The 18,217-nt window shown below is 45.1% G+C and overlaps 1 protein-coding gene across 1 annotated transcript in view; it reads left to right on the top strand.

Moving 5' to 3' along the window:
- pros (homeobox protein prospero) overlaps window positions 1-18,217 on the top strand; it is a 69,394-nt gene that overhangs the window by 36,896 nt on the left and 14,281 nt on the right. The window contains exon 3 of the mRNA XM_080281330.1: window positions 7,560-7,719. Within this exon, the coding sequence (XP_080137456.1) occupies window positions 7,560-7,719 (160 nt within the window). The remainder of the gene's footprint in view (window positions 1-7,559; window positions 7,720-18,217) is intronic.

Here is an 18,217-nt window from a genome sequence, read left to right as displayed (position 1 = left end):
TATATATATATATATATATATATATATATATATATATATATATATATATATATATATATATATATATATATCTGATGTAATCAAGAAAAAATAAATCCTCGTGGTGAAAGGGTTAATTCTTGTAAAGATATGCTCTCTCTCTCTCTCTCTCTCTCTCTCTCTCTCATTAAAGGTCAATGACTTAGTTTACCCCCCCCACACACACACACCTGTACAGACAACGGCCACGGGTCATTTTAGCCCATATGGCGAGTAGGGAGACGGGCGAATATAGCTTAACCTACACTCATTTTCGCTCGTTAAGGATGAGTACAAAATGGAGACAAATTTTTATGGGAGATCAGAAAAATATTAAATTCTCCACATACCTGCTGACCTCCAGTTTTAGTTTAGTTCTTTTTAACGTCAGACGATTTTTTTTTTCTTTTTTTTTTTTTTTTGCCCAATATGTGAGATTAGGAAAGTAAAGCCCGTCAATCCGATGACCATTTTTAAATTTCTTTTTGTTACCTTCAGTCGATTTTAGTTTTGAGAAATCGCAAAAGCCGAATAAAATCGTCAGATGGTAGCAAAAAGGGAGTACCAGATACTGAAGGGTCATGAAGAATAAAGGAAGAGAATGAGATGTTGAGGGAAGGGCAGGAAGAAGGGAGAGGATAGTAAAGAAAGGAAAGGACAGTGCAGGGTGAAGGAATGGCAGGAAGGAGGGAGAGGAATAGTAAAGGAAGGAGAGGATAGTGCAGGGTGAGGGACAGTAAAGGATGAGAAAAAGGAAGGGTAGAAAAGGGAAAGAGACACCAGTGGGAAGAAAGAAGGAAGGGGATGGTAAAAGAGGGGAGGGGACAGGGACAGTAAAAAATTTAAGGGGGATCGACAGGAGACGGTAAGGAATGGAAGAAACAGTAAAGGAAATGAGGGACAGGGTAGAGGAAGGGAAGGGGGACGGGACAGCGAGCTAATTAGGTGATTCACATCTTGAGGGCCGCACATAAGGTCTGACCCAAACACTTGAGGGGCGGTGGTCACTAAACACACACACACACACACACACACACACACACACACACACACACACACACACACACACACACACACACACACACACACGATGGCATACATGGACGCACACAGAGGACACGGACACACAATTGCGTAATACACACACACACACACACACACACACACACACACACACACACACACACACACACACACACACACACTTACCTCAAAATTAATAAACTCACCTGTGAAATTTTTATACCTTTTTTCAAAACACTCTGGCTTGGAAGGGCTCCAGGTCAGATCATTTAATCCTTAGAAGAACACCCTACGTCCGCCACCTCGTGTTTTCGAACAGTAGCGCGTTAAGCCCGGCCTTCTTCCCCAAAATCACCACCAGACCGCCGATGCATCCCACCCATCCTTCTTTTCCCTTCAGTTCCTCCTGCTCCATTGTTCCGTTTTCTTTCCATCCTTCATCTCTGTTTTCTTCCCTCCCTGTTTGTCCATCCTCCTCATTCCTTCCTTCTAGTCTTCTCTCTTCTCAGCCCCTCCATCCTTCTTTATTCCTTCTCGTTCTTCCCCCATCCCATTCTTCTGTCCTTTCTGTTCCCCCCTATCCTTTTCCTCTTGTCTTCCTTTCTCCATTTCTCTCTTCCTTCCCCCATTCTTCCTGTCCCTTCCCGTCCCTCTTCTATGAGTCTGTTCCTACTCCTCCCCCTTCCCTCGTATCCAATCCATCTTTCTGTGTCCTTATTCCATCCCGCATTTTCCTCCGTTGCTCCATGTTTCTGTTCCCTTTACTTCCTTCTCATCCTATAACTTCTCTCCCCTCCATCCTTCTTCCTCTCTACCCCCACCTCTCTCCCTCCCCTCCATCCTTCTGCCACCCTACTCCCACCTACCTCCGGCTTACCCTTCCCCCTCGTCTCGCTTGCTGGGGGGAGAGGGGTGTAAAGGAAACCCGACTTGGCTCAGCTTCTGGGCTCGGGCGTGACTGACTAATCTCTGGGATCATCTCGGCCTAATCTGAGCCCCGGACGCAGGGACACGAGGGAGAGCAGGACAAGGCAGGGCGGGGCAAGGCAAGGCTGAAGAGGCTTGGAGAGGGCAAGGCAGGGCAGGACTGATCATGTGTCCTGCTTGCCTTATATGTTGCCTCCATACCTACTTCTTGTCCTGCCTGCCTAGTGTGTGTGTCCTGCCTTCCGTCTCATTTCTCTGCTATTTCGCCTCCTCTCACTCTGTCCTTGTCTTCTTGCTTTACTGTTCTCCGAATGACTTGTATTTCTCTCACTCTCTCTCTCTCTCTCTCTCTCTCTCTCTCTCTCTCTCCACTTCTTGTTTTCCTTCTTCCTCTCTCCGTTCCTTTAGTCCCTCCTATCCTGTTCTTCCTTTCTTCCTCCCTGCGATCTCTTCCTGCTTTCCCTCGTCTTCTTCCTCTTCCTATCCCTCCTCCTCCTCCCTTCCTCTTCCTGCCTTTCTTCCTTCCTCTCCGTCCCCTGACCTTTTGGTTTGCGTGGGACCTCCGACCCCTCACCCCCACCCTTCCTGCTATCCCCTATGTGTGTGTGTGTGTGTGACGTATCTGCCTTGCCTATAACCCTCCTCAAGATCAAACTCTACGGTCAAAGAGTATAGTTTCTTCCTGTATAAAGTCACTTGTCACTACCAAGATTAAAATGCACAATAGAAAGGGCTTAGTTTCCCCTCTGTTCGCCATTTTGTCCTGTCATGCGCCGGGAACCACGCGGGTGTCATTTTTACATGGCGGAGATTCATTCATTGCTTCAAGTGTGTGGAGGCAGCCGTGCAGGTAGAGGGGGAGGCAAGGGAAGTGGTCGGGTAGGATTCCAGCGTAGGACTCGAGACAAAGACCAGGGGGGAAAGACAGAGGGAGAAAGGGAAGAGGAAGAGAGAGAGAGAGGGAAGAGGAAGAGAGAGAGAGAAAAAGTAGAGTAGGGAGGAAAGAAATGAAGGGAGCCAGATGGTAGAATCAGAGGGAGGAAGAAGAAGAGACAGATAAAGTGAGTTGTTGAAAGGGCGAGATGGGAGGGGGAGAAGGAGGAAGTAGAAAGATTGATATAAACAAGGAGAGAGAGAGAGAGAGAGAGAGAATAGGGGTGAAATGGGAGGCGATATATGTGGGTGGCGACGGTGGTGGTGGTGGGGGGTAGCGACTCCTCTCTTGTGGGGTTTCTAATCACTCTTGCCTCCTCTTATTTCTGATCCATCCGACTTGTGGTTCTCCTACTTCTACCCACACTTCCCCTTGTGCCCCTCCTCCCCCTCCTTCTCCTACTCCCCCCACCCCTCCTGGACTTCCTAATTGGATTGTGGGGATGGACTCAAGATCTTATTTGGCGTCAGAAACCTTGCAAGAGACTACCACGGTCGCCCTGATTCGTCGTGGGGCTCGGCCAATGGGAGGGGGGCCTTGTTTTTCTGGCTCGTGTACTGGGAGAAGGTAAGAAAGAAGCTAGTGGCCATTTTGTGGAGAGAGAGAGAGAGAGAGAGAGAGAGAGAGAGAGAGAGAGAGAGAATATGTATGTGCTTATTTTATGGATACAGAGACGTTACGGTCCCAGGGAGACGGTCTGGCCTTAGGAACAATCTGATAAATTTATAAAAGAATAAATGTATGGAAAGTATAGTACCGCGAAGAGAGAGAGAGAAGGGGGGGGGGAGTGGAGAAGGGATGAGGGAAGCAAGCATGTAGCCAATAGGGAGAGATGGAGGGGGCCTGAAACAATGGCTACAAAATAACAAAGCAGAATTTGACCCGGGGCTATGTGAGGGAGAGGGAGGAATGAGCAGGCGGGAGAGAGAGGGAAACAGACGGACTGGGAGAGAGAGAGAGGGGACGAGGGAGGGGGGATTGTGCTGACTTGCCTCTTCGTGGTGTTCCTTTGCGATGATATACCTGTGAATTAATCCCAATGTCACCTGGAAGCCCCACACACACCCTAAACCCCCTCTTTTGTCTCGCCACACTCTCAGCTTTCTGGGTATACTGTATATATATATATATATATATATATATATATATATATATATATATATATATATATATATATATATATATATATATATCACCCACCTACTATATTCCTTTGAAATCGACGTTGCTCTGCTTCAGTCGACCCACCACTCACCTTTTCCTCTTCTTTGGACCTTACACTCCCGCATATGCTCCTTGATACTAAACCCTATTCACCTTCAGTCGACTCTCTTCGTGTTACAATCGACTCTACTCCATTAATCCTTTCACACAACCCTGTTTTCCCCCATACATCATCATTCGACCCGATACCGAACCTTCGTACCGTTCATCTGGTCCTGCCGCCCTTCAGTTGATCTGATGATCGACTCTGCTCTCCTGTATTCGATTCTTTTCTCCCATGCTCGACCCCATTTACCCAATACTCAACCCTACTCACCCTGCACTCCCCTACTCACCCTGCACTCCCCTCCTCACCCTATACTCGACCCTCCTCACCCTGTAGCTACACAACCCTACTCGCCCCTACTCACCCTGTATCTCAACCCTGCTCCCCGTCTTCCGTCCAGTTATGGCTACCTAGAAGGCTGTCTTGTTCCCCCCTAACTCGAATCAGGAGCAGCCCCCGAGGTAGTTACGAGGGAGACGGAGAAGGGGAGGGAGAGAAAGGGTATGTGATGAGGAAGAGGAAGAGGGGAGGAGAACAAGGAGAAAGTGATGAATGGAGGCATAAGAAAAGCGAATGATAATGCGTGAACGAAGAGGATTTAAGATACAGGAGAAAAAGATTGTGTGATGAGGAGGAAGAGAGAGGAAGTTAGAAAGCGATTGATGGAGGTAGAGAAGGGAATGGTGATGGATGGAGACTGTGAGGAAGGGAATGATGATGATATTGAAGAAAGATGATGCATAAACAAAGAGAAGGAGTGCATGATGAAGATGGATGAAAGATGACGAAGAGTTTGTGAGGAGAATGCAAGAAGGAAAGTGGAGGAAGGATAGATGATGAGGGAGAAACGGGGATAAGAGAATGGAAGGGTGAGATTGTTTATGAAGTGCGGTGGTGGTTGGAGGGAAGGTGTGAGGACTTTGTAACAAATTCTCGTCACTTCGAAGACTGCCATGAACCTCTCCCTCGTAAGCTTATTTTGAGAGCTGAGAAGGACCTCCTGTGCATTTTCTTTTCTGTGTGTGTGTGTGTGTGTGTGTGTGTGTGTGTGTGTGTGTGTGTGTGTGTGTGTGTGTGTGTCTTACCCATAGGTGATTTTATAAGTAAACATTTCGTTGTGAATTTAATTGTCTGGAGAGAGAGAGAGAGAGAGAGAGAGAGAGAGGTCCTTGTCTCACTCCCAGGCTGATTAATTCCTCGATTATTCATGACTAACTGGGCAATTATCTCGTTGTCCTTCCGTTAATTGGCAAGACGAGCGTGGCCGAAGCTGTCCCTCTGTTGACCCAAGATGATGCTGGAGAGAGAGAGAGAGAGAGGGGGGGGGGATTCTTTAATTTCATCCTTATTTCTTTAGTGTTTTATTTTTCACTGATGTGTATGTGCTTTGGTCGCAAAATTCTCCCCGTGTCTGTAGTAATTTGTGTGTGTGTGTGTGTGTGTGTGTGTGTGCGCTTGCAATCATAGTCATTAACTCTTGGCATCCCATAATCGTCTTCATATCCATGGGAAGTTTATCATTTTCCTGTTTGTCGATATGCATGATTTTTTTTTTTTTTTTTTTTTTTTTTAAAGCCTGGTGCTGTCTTGTAGCATTATCGCTTTGAGTGCTATCGCTCTCTCTCGTTCCCCTGCACACTGTTGCCATCTCATCTCTCTTTTTTCACACTTCCCCATATTTATAATTTCTTTTACATATTCATATTTTCTCTTTCCTTCTTTCTGTATTGTCTCGCTTTTCCTTCGACATTTTTTTTCCTTTATTTCACACACTTTCTTGCCACGTTTCTCACACAAGTTTCCAGTCTTCCATATTCACGTCCTCTCTTTCTTGCACTTTTCCCCCGGTTTTCTTTTTTTTTCTCTTCTACACTCTTCCCTTTTTCTCTAGTCTTCTCCCGCATATTCTGCCCCTTCTCTTGTCTTTCCTCCCGTATTCTCTCCATTTTCTGGCCTTCTCCCGACCATTTCTCTTCATTTCTCCTCGCCGACCCTCTTCCATTCACCACCACGCTCTTCTTCCCTTTCTCCCCCACACCCCACACACCAATACCCTGCAGTTGCATCCATTTCTTTCTTCCTTTTTCTCTCTAATTATAACTTCCGCACCTTAATTGCATGAGTGTGATCCTTGCCGTGTGATTGTGATGACTTAAATGTTTAAATTATCCTAATGGTCTTGCATACTAACTTAACGTAAACGAAAATGCAAGAGAAAAAAATCTGTACCTGATTATTGCACAGTCATTGAACGTAATTTGCACCAACTTTGCACACAGAAATATTCCTTCAGAATTTATTCTTAGCTCCTTCAGCCCGAGGACGTCTTGTATATAATTCCCGCTAACTCCACACCATTTTGCTCAAAGGAGACTCATCGTAGTGAAGGGGTAAAAAAAATCTCTATTAATCCCTCCAGTACCATGATGTCTTATATTATTCTTGCTGACCTCAGGCGGTTTGTTCAGCCTACAGATACGACGTTCTCGGGTTGACGGGATCAAGCTGTATTTTTTTAATGCTAAGCTGATTTCCCCCCTCCCCCTCCCCCCTCCTGTTGCTGTTTCTGTATCCTTTGTTTGTACTACTGCGAAGCATACACATTGAATAGACCAGCATCCCCGTGGCTAGTGCGAGCGGACTGACTTGGATAATCTTGGCGGTGTATTCCCTCAACATGGCGAATAACACGAGTATTCTCCTTATAGTGTATGAAATGCCCGGGCGACGTTGCCTGTCCCTGTACCCCTATGCTCATAATGGGGCGTCGAGAATAATAATAAATGCATCATGAGGCTTCTATGGAGTTTGTAATTCGTGTTAGGCGTCTCTGTACCGTCGCCTGAGGATTATTTAACTCTCCCGTTCCGCTAGCACTCAGGGGATGCCGATTTACCATTTTCTATGTATGGGTCGCGCTCAGGTTCTTGAATTTTCTCTCTGCCTCTTCTGTTTCTTCGAGTGGCGGAGTCTTGCGGGACCCGTACACTGTCTATTTTTCTCTGTCTTTGACCCTACCATGTTTGTTTGATTTATTTCAACCAATTCTCTTTTTCTCTGGTGCAAGGAGTGGCCAAAATCATAATGCACTCGCCTCCTGTTTTCTGTTTTTCACTCTCCCCCCTTGTGTTTTCTTGCAAATCTTGTTTTAATATTTGCCCATATTTTGACCTCAGAAATGGGAGCCCCCAGCTTGACTGAATTTTCTATCAAATTCTGGGAACTTCATCCATTTTCTCTCCTTTCTTCCATAACCTCATATTCCTTCTTTCACACTCTCCCCTTCCGTTTTCTTCTCTCATTTTCATTTTAACCTATGCATATTATAACCGCCCCGGAACTACGCCACTTTATCGCCCTTTTTCTCTGTTTCTTCCTTAACTCCAGCGCACTCCAGCACGTTGACGCCGATGCACCTGCGCAAGGCCAAGTTGATGTTCTTCTACGTGCGGTACCCGTCGTCCTCGGTGCTCAAGACGTACTTCCCGGACATCAAGTTTAACAAGAACAACACCGCCCAGCTCGTCAAGTGGTTCTCCAACTTCAGGTGAGTCTGGAGGGAGTTAAGGGAGCGAGACAGGGAAGAATGGGAGAGGAGGGGAAGAAGGGATGGGAAGGGTGAGACGAGGGGAAAGGCGGGGAGTTCAGAGGGAAGGAGAGAGTGAGGAGTGTGAGAGAAGGGGATTGGGAGTTTGAGTGGGTGTGTTTATCGTTTAGTTGCACTTTGTTGTGAGTTGTATTTTATTCTTCAGTGGAGTTTTCCCTTTCAAATCAGTTAGGTTATTGTTAGTCGTAAGCATTTGAAGGGGTAATTAGTTCTACCTGACTTAATTAGTACGTAAGTTGTGAAAGAGTTGTCAGTTATTATTATTATTATTATTATTGTCAGTGATAATTTTTTAGTGTTTGAGGGAGGAATTTGTCTGCTTTTCATTATTTAGGAAGGAAATGGGTGCAGATTTCTTTTGCAGTGCTAGTTCTCTTGAATTTCGTCCTACTATTAGATCTTGATATAATGACACACACACACACACACACACACACACACACACACACACACACACACACACACACACACACACACACACACACACACACACACACACACACACACACACACACACACACACACACACACACACACACACACACACACACATTCATGACCCGAGACAGCAAGAGAGAGAGAGAGAGAGCGAAGGGGGAAGAAGGACGAGGTGTCGAAGATAATTCACATTCTTACTTTTCTCTTCTTTTTAATCAATCTGCGTGTGGAGGGATTTGTCTTGACCTGGCAATTATGTACGGTGAGGGGAGCCGGAAAGAGAGAGAGAGAGAGAGAGAGTTGAGGGAATGGAGGAAAAGATAACAGGAAAAGATGTGGCTAAGAAAATACTGTAGCTAGAGGGAGGAGGAAGACTATGAGAGAGAGAGAGAGAGAGAGAGGGTGATTGGTGTGAGAAGCAGGGGAGAATAATGATGTGCGAGTGAGAGGGGAGGGAGAGGACGGAGATATGAATTAGGTGTGAAAGAGAGAAAGCAGGAGAGGGGAAATGAGGGGAGACGGAGGAAGGGAAGGAAGGAGACGAAGAGAGAGAGAGAGAGAGAGAGGTTTAGAGAGAGAGAGGTTTTACTGAAGGAATGTTGCGTTATTTATCTTTATCATCTATTTTATTTCTGCATTTCTTTATCAGTCTTGTCACCTAATTTTTCTTCTCCCTTCATCCGTGTTTAGTGTGACGGATTGTATGAATTTGTCTATTATCTGTTCTTCCTTACATTTCTGTTTTCATTTTCTTATTTTTGTTCATTTTTCGCCTCTTCTTTTTCTTTTTTTCTTTTCTTCGTATCTTTTCGCTTGTCTTCCATTTTCTGTGTTCCTTCTTAATCCCAGTAGTGATTTTACTGTTATATACTTCATTTTCTTTTTTACGTTTTTCCTTTGTTTACGGTTTCCTTCTTTCCATTTTAGAATTATCATCCGCATTTCCCTTCAACTTTTCTTCCCTCCGTTTTTCTCCATTTTACATTTTCTTTTTTCTTTCAGTCCGCGTTACATCCTTTCATCCATTATCCCTGCTCCCTTCTTCATATTACCTTCCGTTTCTTCTTTCTTATTGACTTCTTCCTTATTCGTTTTCTCTTCCTTTTTGTGTTACATCATCCCTTCTTCCTCAGATATTCGTCCGTTCCTTTCTTTCGTCTTCCCCCCCATTTCTTTTCTTTCCTATATTCCTCTCTCCCCCTCTTTTTCTCTGTCCTATCACTCCCTCTCTCTCTCATTACTACTTTCTTCCTCCCTGCTTTTCTTACTTGTGCCTCCTCAATTTTCTTCACCTCTCTCTCTCTCTCTCTCTCTCTCTCTCTCTCTCTCTCTCTCTCTCTCTTTTCCCTATTACCCTTTCTCTCCTCCCCTCCTCCTCAGCCTCTCCCATATACAAAGGACCTCGCTGCACATTAATTGCCCAGTTTCACCTGAGAAGACTTTTGTTTTGACTAATATTGTTTGATTGGGGAGGGAGAGAGAGAGAAAGAGAGAGAGAGAGAGAGAGAGAGAGAGAGTAGCTGGGCCAGACGAGGGGAAGCGGCATATTTTTTCCACGTGATCAGAGGGGAATGACTCTATAAGCAGATGGTGTGAGGGGAGGTGGGTAATATAAGATTGTACAGTATCCCCTCTAGTATAATTTAGGGTTAGGGGTTGTATAGTGACTGAGAGATTCCGTAACACCCTTTCCTTATTTATTTATTCTGCACATTACTTCACAACATCCTACTTTATATGAAATCGATGCCACGTATATCAATATTAAAACGATAAATAATAACATACATACACGAGAATTATAGTGTAAAAAATAAATCGCCAAGGAAGGGGCGTTACGAAACTTTCCACGCTACCTAGATTGCGGCAACAGGTGAGGTCAGGTAGGGGCGTAACCAAATCACCTGACTCACCTGACGTCTCAATTGTCCTTCGAGAATAATGGAGGTGCCCCCCAACCTCGTGATAATTCTTGATACCGACCCGATAAGCGGAGTTATGCTTATCTCCAGGGGTAAGGGAGGGAGATAATTTACGTAGGCGATGATAGGGAAGACTTGATAATTTCCCTAAACCGTGTGATAGGGAGGATGATAGGTACTTTTGGACAGTCATAGTGAGTGATGAGTCTCTCTCTCTCTCTCTCTCTCTCTCTCTCTCTCTCTCTCTCTCTCTCTCTCTCTCTCTCTCACGGGGATTGGTTGGGTCAAGATACGATGTAATGTTTGGTTTGTCATGGTCTCAGGTTGGAGCACGTGTTAGATAAGTGTGTGTGTGTGTGTGTGTGTGTGTGTGTGTGTGTGTGTGTGTGTGTGTGTGTGTGAGAGAGAGAGAGAGAGAGAGAGAGAGAGAAAGAGAGAGAGAGACTTAAAATGATGACGATGACGATAAATGATACTGATAGTATTATAGTAATGAAAAGGGTCACTGCGATTTCAGGAAAACTACACCGATTTCTTTTTCCCCAAGATGTATGATAAACTAAACGTGTTATGGAAACGTGGCTGAGGCTTAGTGATATTTATAGAGTGAAAGAAGTGAGGAAGAGAGTATGGGGAGAGGAAGTAAAGGGGTAGAGCTAGGTGGAAGGATGGGGTGTCAGGGGAGAAGAGGGAGTGATAGGGTAGAGAAAAGTGTATGGAAGCAGTCGGGGAGGAGAGGGGAAATGGAGAATATGAGAGAGGGAGAGGAGTAAGAGGGGAAAAGACCAGTAGAGTAGAAGCAAAGGTGTGGAAGAGTTGGGAATGAGAATGGGGTGTTGAGAGCTGTAGGGGTGAATGAGGGGGAGAGGAGGAAAGGGGGAAGAGAGTATTGGCGTCATTTTGTAGTAGTCTGGGAGGAGAGGGGGATGAGGGAGGGGACGGGATAGGGAGGGAAGATACGAGGGGGTGATTGGGGAGGGGGGAGAAGAGTGTAGGGCCGTAACTAGGTCGTTCAAACATACGGGGGTGGTTAGTGCGCCGTGCTTCGCCTGGGGGAGGAAAAGATGGCAGGACGAGAGGGAAAAGTGGAGCAGCGAGAGAATGAAAAAAAATGAGGAAATGTAAGAGGAAAAGAGGGTTGGAGGGAGAAGGAAAAAGAGGACGTATGAAAGGAAGAGGAAGGGGAAAATGAGGACGTGAGGGAGATGGGGGGGATTGAGGCGTCTGGCAATAGATAGATAGATAGATAGAGAGGGAGAGGAGGTGAGGAGAGGGAAACTGTGAACGCGTGGAAGAGAATGGAGGAGGTGGATGAAAATGAGGACGTATGTAGCGTACGTACAATGAGATGAAGAAGTATAAGAAATTGAAAAAATGCAAGGAAATGCGAAGAAGAAAGAGATGAAGAAAAAGAACTAAGAAGAAAATGGTACACGAAAGGTGAAAAAAAAAATAGGAAAGAAGAAAACAGTAGACGATGTACACAAAAACAACAATCAAGGAAGCACAACACCGTCCAAAAAAATAAAGGAGGAGGAACAGAAAAAAAAAAAAAAAGTGGATAATGAAGGAGAACGAGGAGAGGAAGAACGAGGGTGACGTCGAGTGATTAATGCAGGGAGGCGGGCCATGAATGTTGAATTAAGAAGAAGGGGGAAGGAAGGAACGAAGGAAGCTAGATGGGTTGGTGGGGAAGGAAGGTAAGTAGGTAGGGAGGTATGTTGGATGGTATTCTGGTAACGGGGATATGGGTAGGTAAGTGCAGTAGGAAGGTAAATGCCAGCAGGTAGGTTCGTAGGTAGGAAGGAAAGAAGCTAGTTAGGTAGGAAAAATGGGACCTGCGGTGGAGAGGAAGTTACGTAGGTTGGTAGATGATCCCCACACGTCCTCTTGGCTCCTTTTGGCTCGGTATTTTTTTTCTTTTCCCTCTTTTATTTTCCCTTCTAAGTTTCTAACCTGTTGCTAAGTTTCTTCTCCCATTTCTTCCTTCGATTTATTAAACGTCATTGAATAGAAACGGTTAATGGAGACTTTCTAGAGAACGAGACCTTTCCTTTGGTAAATAAAGTCCTTTGTTGGTAGAAAAAAAAAATTTTGTATCCTTGGTCTTGGAATCATTCTCTCTCTCTCTCTCTCTCTCTCTCTCTCTCTCTCTCTCACCTTGCCGCTTCTTTTCTCCGTTTTCTCCACTCTTCCTTCCGTTCTCCTTCTCCCCTCTCACCCTCCGCGTTTCAAGTCTTTGCATTATCTTTTCAGCCTTACTCCTCTCGCCGTCTTCCTATGTCTCTCATCCCTTATTCCGTCTTCATGTCTTCCACTATTCCTTCCCCTACTCATTGCCTTCATTCTGTTTAAAAATTTCTCTCTCTCTCTCTCTCTCTCTCTCTCTCTCTCTCTCTCTCTCTCTCCATCCGTCTTTCCTTCCTTTCTTTCATATTTTCTTACAAATTTTGTTATTTTCTCGTTATCGTCGTTTAAGGTGATTCTGTAGAAGGAGAGAGAGAGAGAGAGAGAGAGTAGGATAAAGAACAAAGAAAAAATTAAATGGAGAAGGAAGAGGAAATTAGAGAAGAGAGAGAGAGAGAGAGAAGTGAAGAGAAAGAGGGGGAGAGAGTGTGTGGGACGGGAGGGGTGGAGAGAACCAATATTGACTCTCCAGGTGGGCCAGAGGCAGGGGGAGGAGATAGAGAAGGAGGAGAGGAATGAGAGAAGTGTGGAAAAACTCCCTCCCGCCTCGCTTTTCCGTATAGGCCAGTCTCCCCTCCCTCAGGCCACCTCACCTCCCGTTTTCTTTATGCCCTTCTTGTGCCCTATCATTTTATTTTTTCACTAATTCATAATTCTTCTAGTTTCTTGCCAATTCCATCGTGTTTTTTTTTTTTTTTTTCCTGTTCAGTACCCTTCCTGCCTTCCTTGTCCCACCATTTTTCCTTTTGACTAACATCCTTTTTAATGTTTCTTGTTCGTAATTTCGTAATGACTCCTTGCTTTTCCCATGTTTGTTCTCTTCTTCCTTCCTTCCTCTGTTTTCATTTTTTTTTCCATATTCCTTTACCACAGCCATGCCTATTGTTTTGCTTCGAATCTCATTTCCTTCCTTCCTTCCATTCATCCATCCATCCATCCATCTATCCATCCTTCCTTCCTTCCTTCCCGGTGTCAGTGTGGAATGGAAGAGGACAAGGTAGGGCAATTAATATTATGAGGACGGGAAGCATAAGCCAAAGTCGTGTTCCATTCTTAACTGTCTGTCTGTCTGTCTGTCTGTCTGTCTATCTCTCTCTCTCTCTCTCTCTCTCTCTCTCTCTCTGGAAATAAGTGGAAGATCAAAAATAAGTGATTGATTGATAAAAAAACACCGAGAACAGAAAAACGTGTGTGTGTGTGTGTGTGTGTGTGTGTGTGTGTGTGTGTGTGTGTACGCCTGCTGAGTAGTGTTAATGTGGCTTGCGGTGAAGGTATCTGGTGTTTGTTTCTGCGGCCGAACATAATCTTAGTGATCGAGGTGGGTGTGTGGGGCGTGAGGGTGTTGGTAACGTGTTTGGCACACACACACACACACACACACACACACACACACACACACACACACACACACACACACACACACACACACACACACACACACACACACACACACACACACACACACACACACACACACACACACACACACACACACACACACATTCTCTCTCTCTCTCTCTCTCTCTCTCTCTCTCTCTCTCTCCATACCAAGACTGCATTTTCTTATATAATCTTCATTCCTCCTCCTCCTCCGCGCTTTCCAGATTCCACCTCTTGTTGTTAATCGCTTGAGCCCTTTCTCCTCGGCCACCCTCTCTGTCTTCCCTTCCCCTTCCTTCCCTTCCCTTCCCTCTACCGCCGTAATTATACCCCTCATTTCCCATCATTAAAGCTTTTCGTCTTCACAGCTCTCCCCTCGTCCACTTCCCCTCTTTCCTTCCTTCTTATTCTTCCTTCTCTCTCTCTCTCTCTCTCTCTCTCTAACACTCTTGTCTTCCTCGTTTCTTCTGCCTTCCCTGCCTTCTGGTTTCTTACTTTCACATTGTCTTACACTTCTCTCATTTTGCCCTGCCTTCTGTCTTTCTTTCTTCTTGTTTATAGTTCTTCCCTGGTCCTTGTCCTCTTCCTTGTCTGTCTTTTTCTTCCTCCTCTTGCTAATCATTTATTAAATGATTGTCACCCTCCTCGCCTCTCTCCTTCCCCTCCCTTTCCCTTCAATACTCACTATACTCCCACCTTTACCCACGCCCACTCATTTCCCCTCCCTATCTCACCACCCCCCTTCCTCCTTCCCACCCCTACACACAATACTCTCACACCTACACACTGTCCCACCCCCTCTCAGGCTCTTCTCCCTCTCCCCTCTCCCCTCCACTCCTCTCTTCCCCCCTTCCCCTCCTCCCTTCTCTCACCCTTTGCACTGCCACACCTGAAGCTCATAATTAAGATCATTTGTGGGCGTCTTTTGCTGCTTATACCATCCACTGTTTATGTCGTTGCTCCAACCTTTTTGTCTGTGGCTATCTCCTATCTGTTTTATGTATCCTGCAGTTTTTTTTTCTCTCTGCTATCTTTTTTTTTTTTTGTCAGTCTCTATTCTTCATATTGTTGCTGTCTGTTTCTGTCTTTCAGTCTGTAAGCCTCTTGTATCTACATCTCTGTCTGTCTTTCTGTCTCCTTGTGGTGTTCATTGTTTTTTTTTTTCTGGTTGTTCATTGTTTTTTTTTTTCTGGTCTGTTGCATGTCTCGGATTGTTTTGCGAGGCGAGAAGAGGGGAGGGGAGGATAGGTGACGTAAAAGAGGTGATAAGGTGGAATAGGCGGAACAGAAAATAAGCGAGTAAATGAATAACGGTAAAGTAAATGAAAAATTGAAGAAAGAGAGAGTAAATTAGTGAGCGAAGAGTGGAAGAAGTAAAGGATTCGAGTAAAGAAAGAAATTGAGTGAATGAGTGAAAAACAGAATATAGAGGAAGGTAAAACAGGAAGCAGGCACGAAGGAGATGAGAGGAAAACTTGATAAATGATGACTGATGATGACAGAGGAAGAAGAGGAAGAGGAGGAGGAAGATGAAGAGGAAGACAGCGTGGAAGGAAGGGCCATTTAGCAAACCATTGTCTAAGGGAATGAGGTCAGGACGAAACAAGGGAAGAACACAACGAGCATGATAAAAGCTGTACAGTAGGAGATAAAAACGTGAGAGGGGAGATGGAAAGAAGGGAATAAGAATGTAGAGGGAAATGGAAAGAAGGAAGGAAAGTAAGAAGTTAAGGGAAAATGGATGGAAATAAGAAAGGAAGGATAAAAACGGAGTAGGGAAGAAAGAAAGAAGGAAGGAGGGAGATAGAAACGTAGCAGGGAGACAGAAGGAAGGATAAGAATGCAAGGGAGTTTTACATGGACTGATATTGGGATGTGATGAGAGACTACATCACCATTCTCTCTCTCTCTTTCTCTCTCTCTCCAGCTTTTTATTCTCCCCTCTTTTTTCCTTTTCTCCTCTTTTTTCCTTTTCTCCTCTTTCCATCTTCTCTCTTTTCCTTCCCTCTCCCTGTCTCCCCATCTCCACCCCTGCCCCTCTCGCCTTTAATTAAGAAGGGTGGGGTGATAAGTGTGGGAAGGGGAGTAAACATAATCTGGGATGGTGGAAGACATGTCAAGTGGCCTCCTTATCTGCTCCCCCTATCCCTCTTATCTCCCCCCTCCTCCCCAACTCACACTTCCCATCCTCCCCTCCCTTCCGACATCCCTCTCTTTCTCACTTCTGTCTCTTTACTTTCCCCTTCTCCCCATTTGTGTCTCCCCACTCTCCCCATCATCGCCCTTCTCTTCATTCCTATCTCCCCGCAGCTCCCACCTCCCTCTCCTTCGCTGTCTGACCCCGCTCTCTTTCCCCTCCTTCCATTTAGTCTCTCCATTCTTCTAACCTCCTTCCTTCACAGTGCCCCCTCCTCCCCCTCCCGCCTCACTGTTATCTCCCCACCTCTTCCCCTTTTATCTGTCTTCTTAATCTCCCCACTTCCACTTGCCACTTAATAGCGCCTTCTCACTATCAGGTCCTTCAATCTCTCTCTCTCTCTCTCTCTCTCTCTCTCTCTCTCTCTCTCTCTCTCTCACACACACACACACACACACACACACACACACACACACACACACACACACCTCTTAGTCGTAGCTAAATCAAATCTACCCTTCCCTCTACCCATTTTTCCTTTAAACATCTGCTTTCTAATCCTTGTAATTTATGTATCTTGTTCTCTGTCGCTTCCTTTACTGCAGCCATTTATTCTGTTTCCGTTGTTTCTCCATTACGTATTTTTTCTCCACCTCATTCCTTTTTCTATTTTAGCTTTGTCTTTCTCGAACTTTGTCTCTTATTATTTTCTCTGATTTCCTGTACCACTGCTTTTCTTCCCTTGCATTTCCATTATCTCGTCCCCCTCCCATTCTACTCCCTTCTTTCCTCAGTTCTTCCACCATCTCTCCACCTTTCCAACCTTCTTCCGTCCTACGGCGTCGTTCCCTTTCTCCTCTGATAACGTTCCCCTTTACCTTTTCGTATCTTCATCTTCATTTCGTCATTCCATCCTTTTCTCCTCAGTCTTTCCCTCCTTTCTTCCGACCTTCTCCTTTTTCCCCGTGATATTATTTCCCTTTGTTTTATTAACCCATTCTCGTCATTTTCATCTCTCTTCCCCTTTTCTTGGTCTTTTTTTTTTTCCCTCACCTCCCCATTCCCTCAAGTCTGTTCTATGCCCCTTTAGGTCCTGTCCCTCCTTCCCTCCCTCTCCCACTCACTCTGTACCTCTTATCTCCTCTCCTTATCCGTATCGCGTGTGATTAAGGCAGGAAAACGCCCACTTTTGTTTATATTTGCCTTTAGCACCTGGAGGTCTGCAGTCGCCCGGTATTTAAACGCTGCACAGAAGGATCATATTCCCCTCAGAGTCTTATGGGAGCGTCGACGTTCCTGGAGGTTGGGCAGAGTGGTGGGGCATGTGAGATAAGAGCGAGAGGTGTGATAAGAGGACGAAGATAGTGGCTAGGTTTTTCGCGGGTCATAATTTTTTGTGGGCCTCGTGAGGGATAAGAGTGAGTGTATGAGTAAATTAATGAATAGGAAAGAAGGAGAATGAGTTGAACAGTTAGGAATTCTTTCCATCATGATCTACGTTGTCGTCGTCGTCTTCGTCATCATCATCAACCTTGCTCACATTCCCACTGAAGATATAAAAGGAAGAGTGGAGTGAAAAATGAGAGCGATGACTACTAGATAAAGTGCAATAGAGGGAGAATTTTGACGGATTAGGAGGATACTGGGAGAGGAAAGATGACAAAGTGGATGAAATATGAAGGAAAGAGGAAGAAAAGAGTAATAAAAAATAGAAACATATGGTGATGGATAGTTGGGTGAGTTAGGAAAGAAAGAGAAATGACAATAAGGAAATAAATGAGATACCTGGATGGAATATAAGAGTACAATGATTGCGTAGAAAAACAAGAGAAAATAACTGGTGAGGAAGGGTGATGGACGAATAAATTATGTAAAAACGTGGAAGGGGAGAAAGACGATGATAAAAGAAGGAGCAAGAAAAAATGACGGTAAGGTGATGGACAGATAAATGAAGTAAAGAAGAGGAGGAAGTGCAGATAATGACACACACACAAAAAAAAGAGAGAATGATAAGTGAGTCTTTCTTCTCTTCCCAGTTTCTCCCTCACTCCAGTTCTTCCTCCCCAACTCCCCATTCTAGGATTCCGTTCCCGTTTCATCACCCTTTCCCCATTTCCCCTCCCTATATCCTCTCATTTTCCCCAGTGTTTTTCCCCTCCCTTCCCATAAGCTTTCACCTCTCCCTTCTCCTACATGCGGCCCACCTCCTCCGTATTCCTTCCCTGCCCACTCGCAATTTCCCCTACCTTCGTATCTCATCATCTTTCTCCATCTCTCCTCCCCTCCGCCTTTTTTCTGTACGCTCCCTCACCCAGTCGCCCATCTTCCTTTTGTTTTGCTATTTCCCTTCACCCACCTTTTTGTAGTGTTCCTC

Source organism: Coenobita brevimanus, chromosome 89, assembly GCF_032717465.1.
Source record: "Coenobita brevimanus isolate Jiangsu-jjx chromosome 89, ASM3271746v2, whole genome shotgun sequence".
Taxonomy (NCBI): domain Eukaryota; kingdom Metazoa; phylum Arthropoda; class Malacostraca; order Decapoda; family Coenobitidae; genus Coenobita; species Coenobita brevimanus.
The sequence above is the reverse complement of the archived record's forward strand: the minus strand, read 5'-3'. Positions and strand labels throughout refer to the sequence as shown.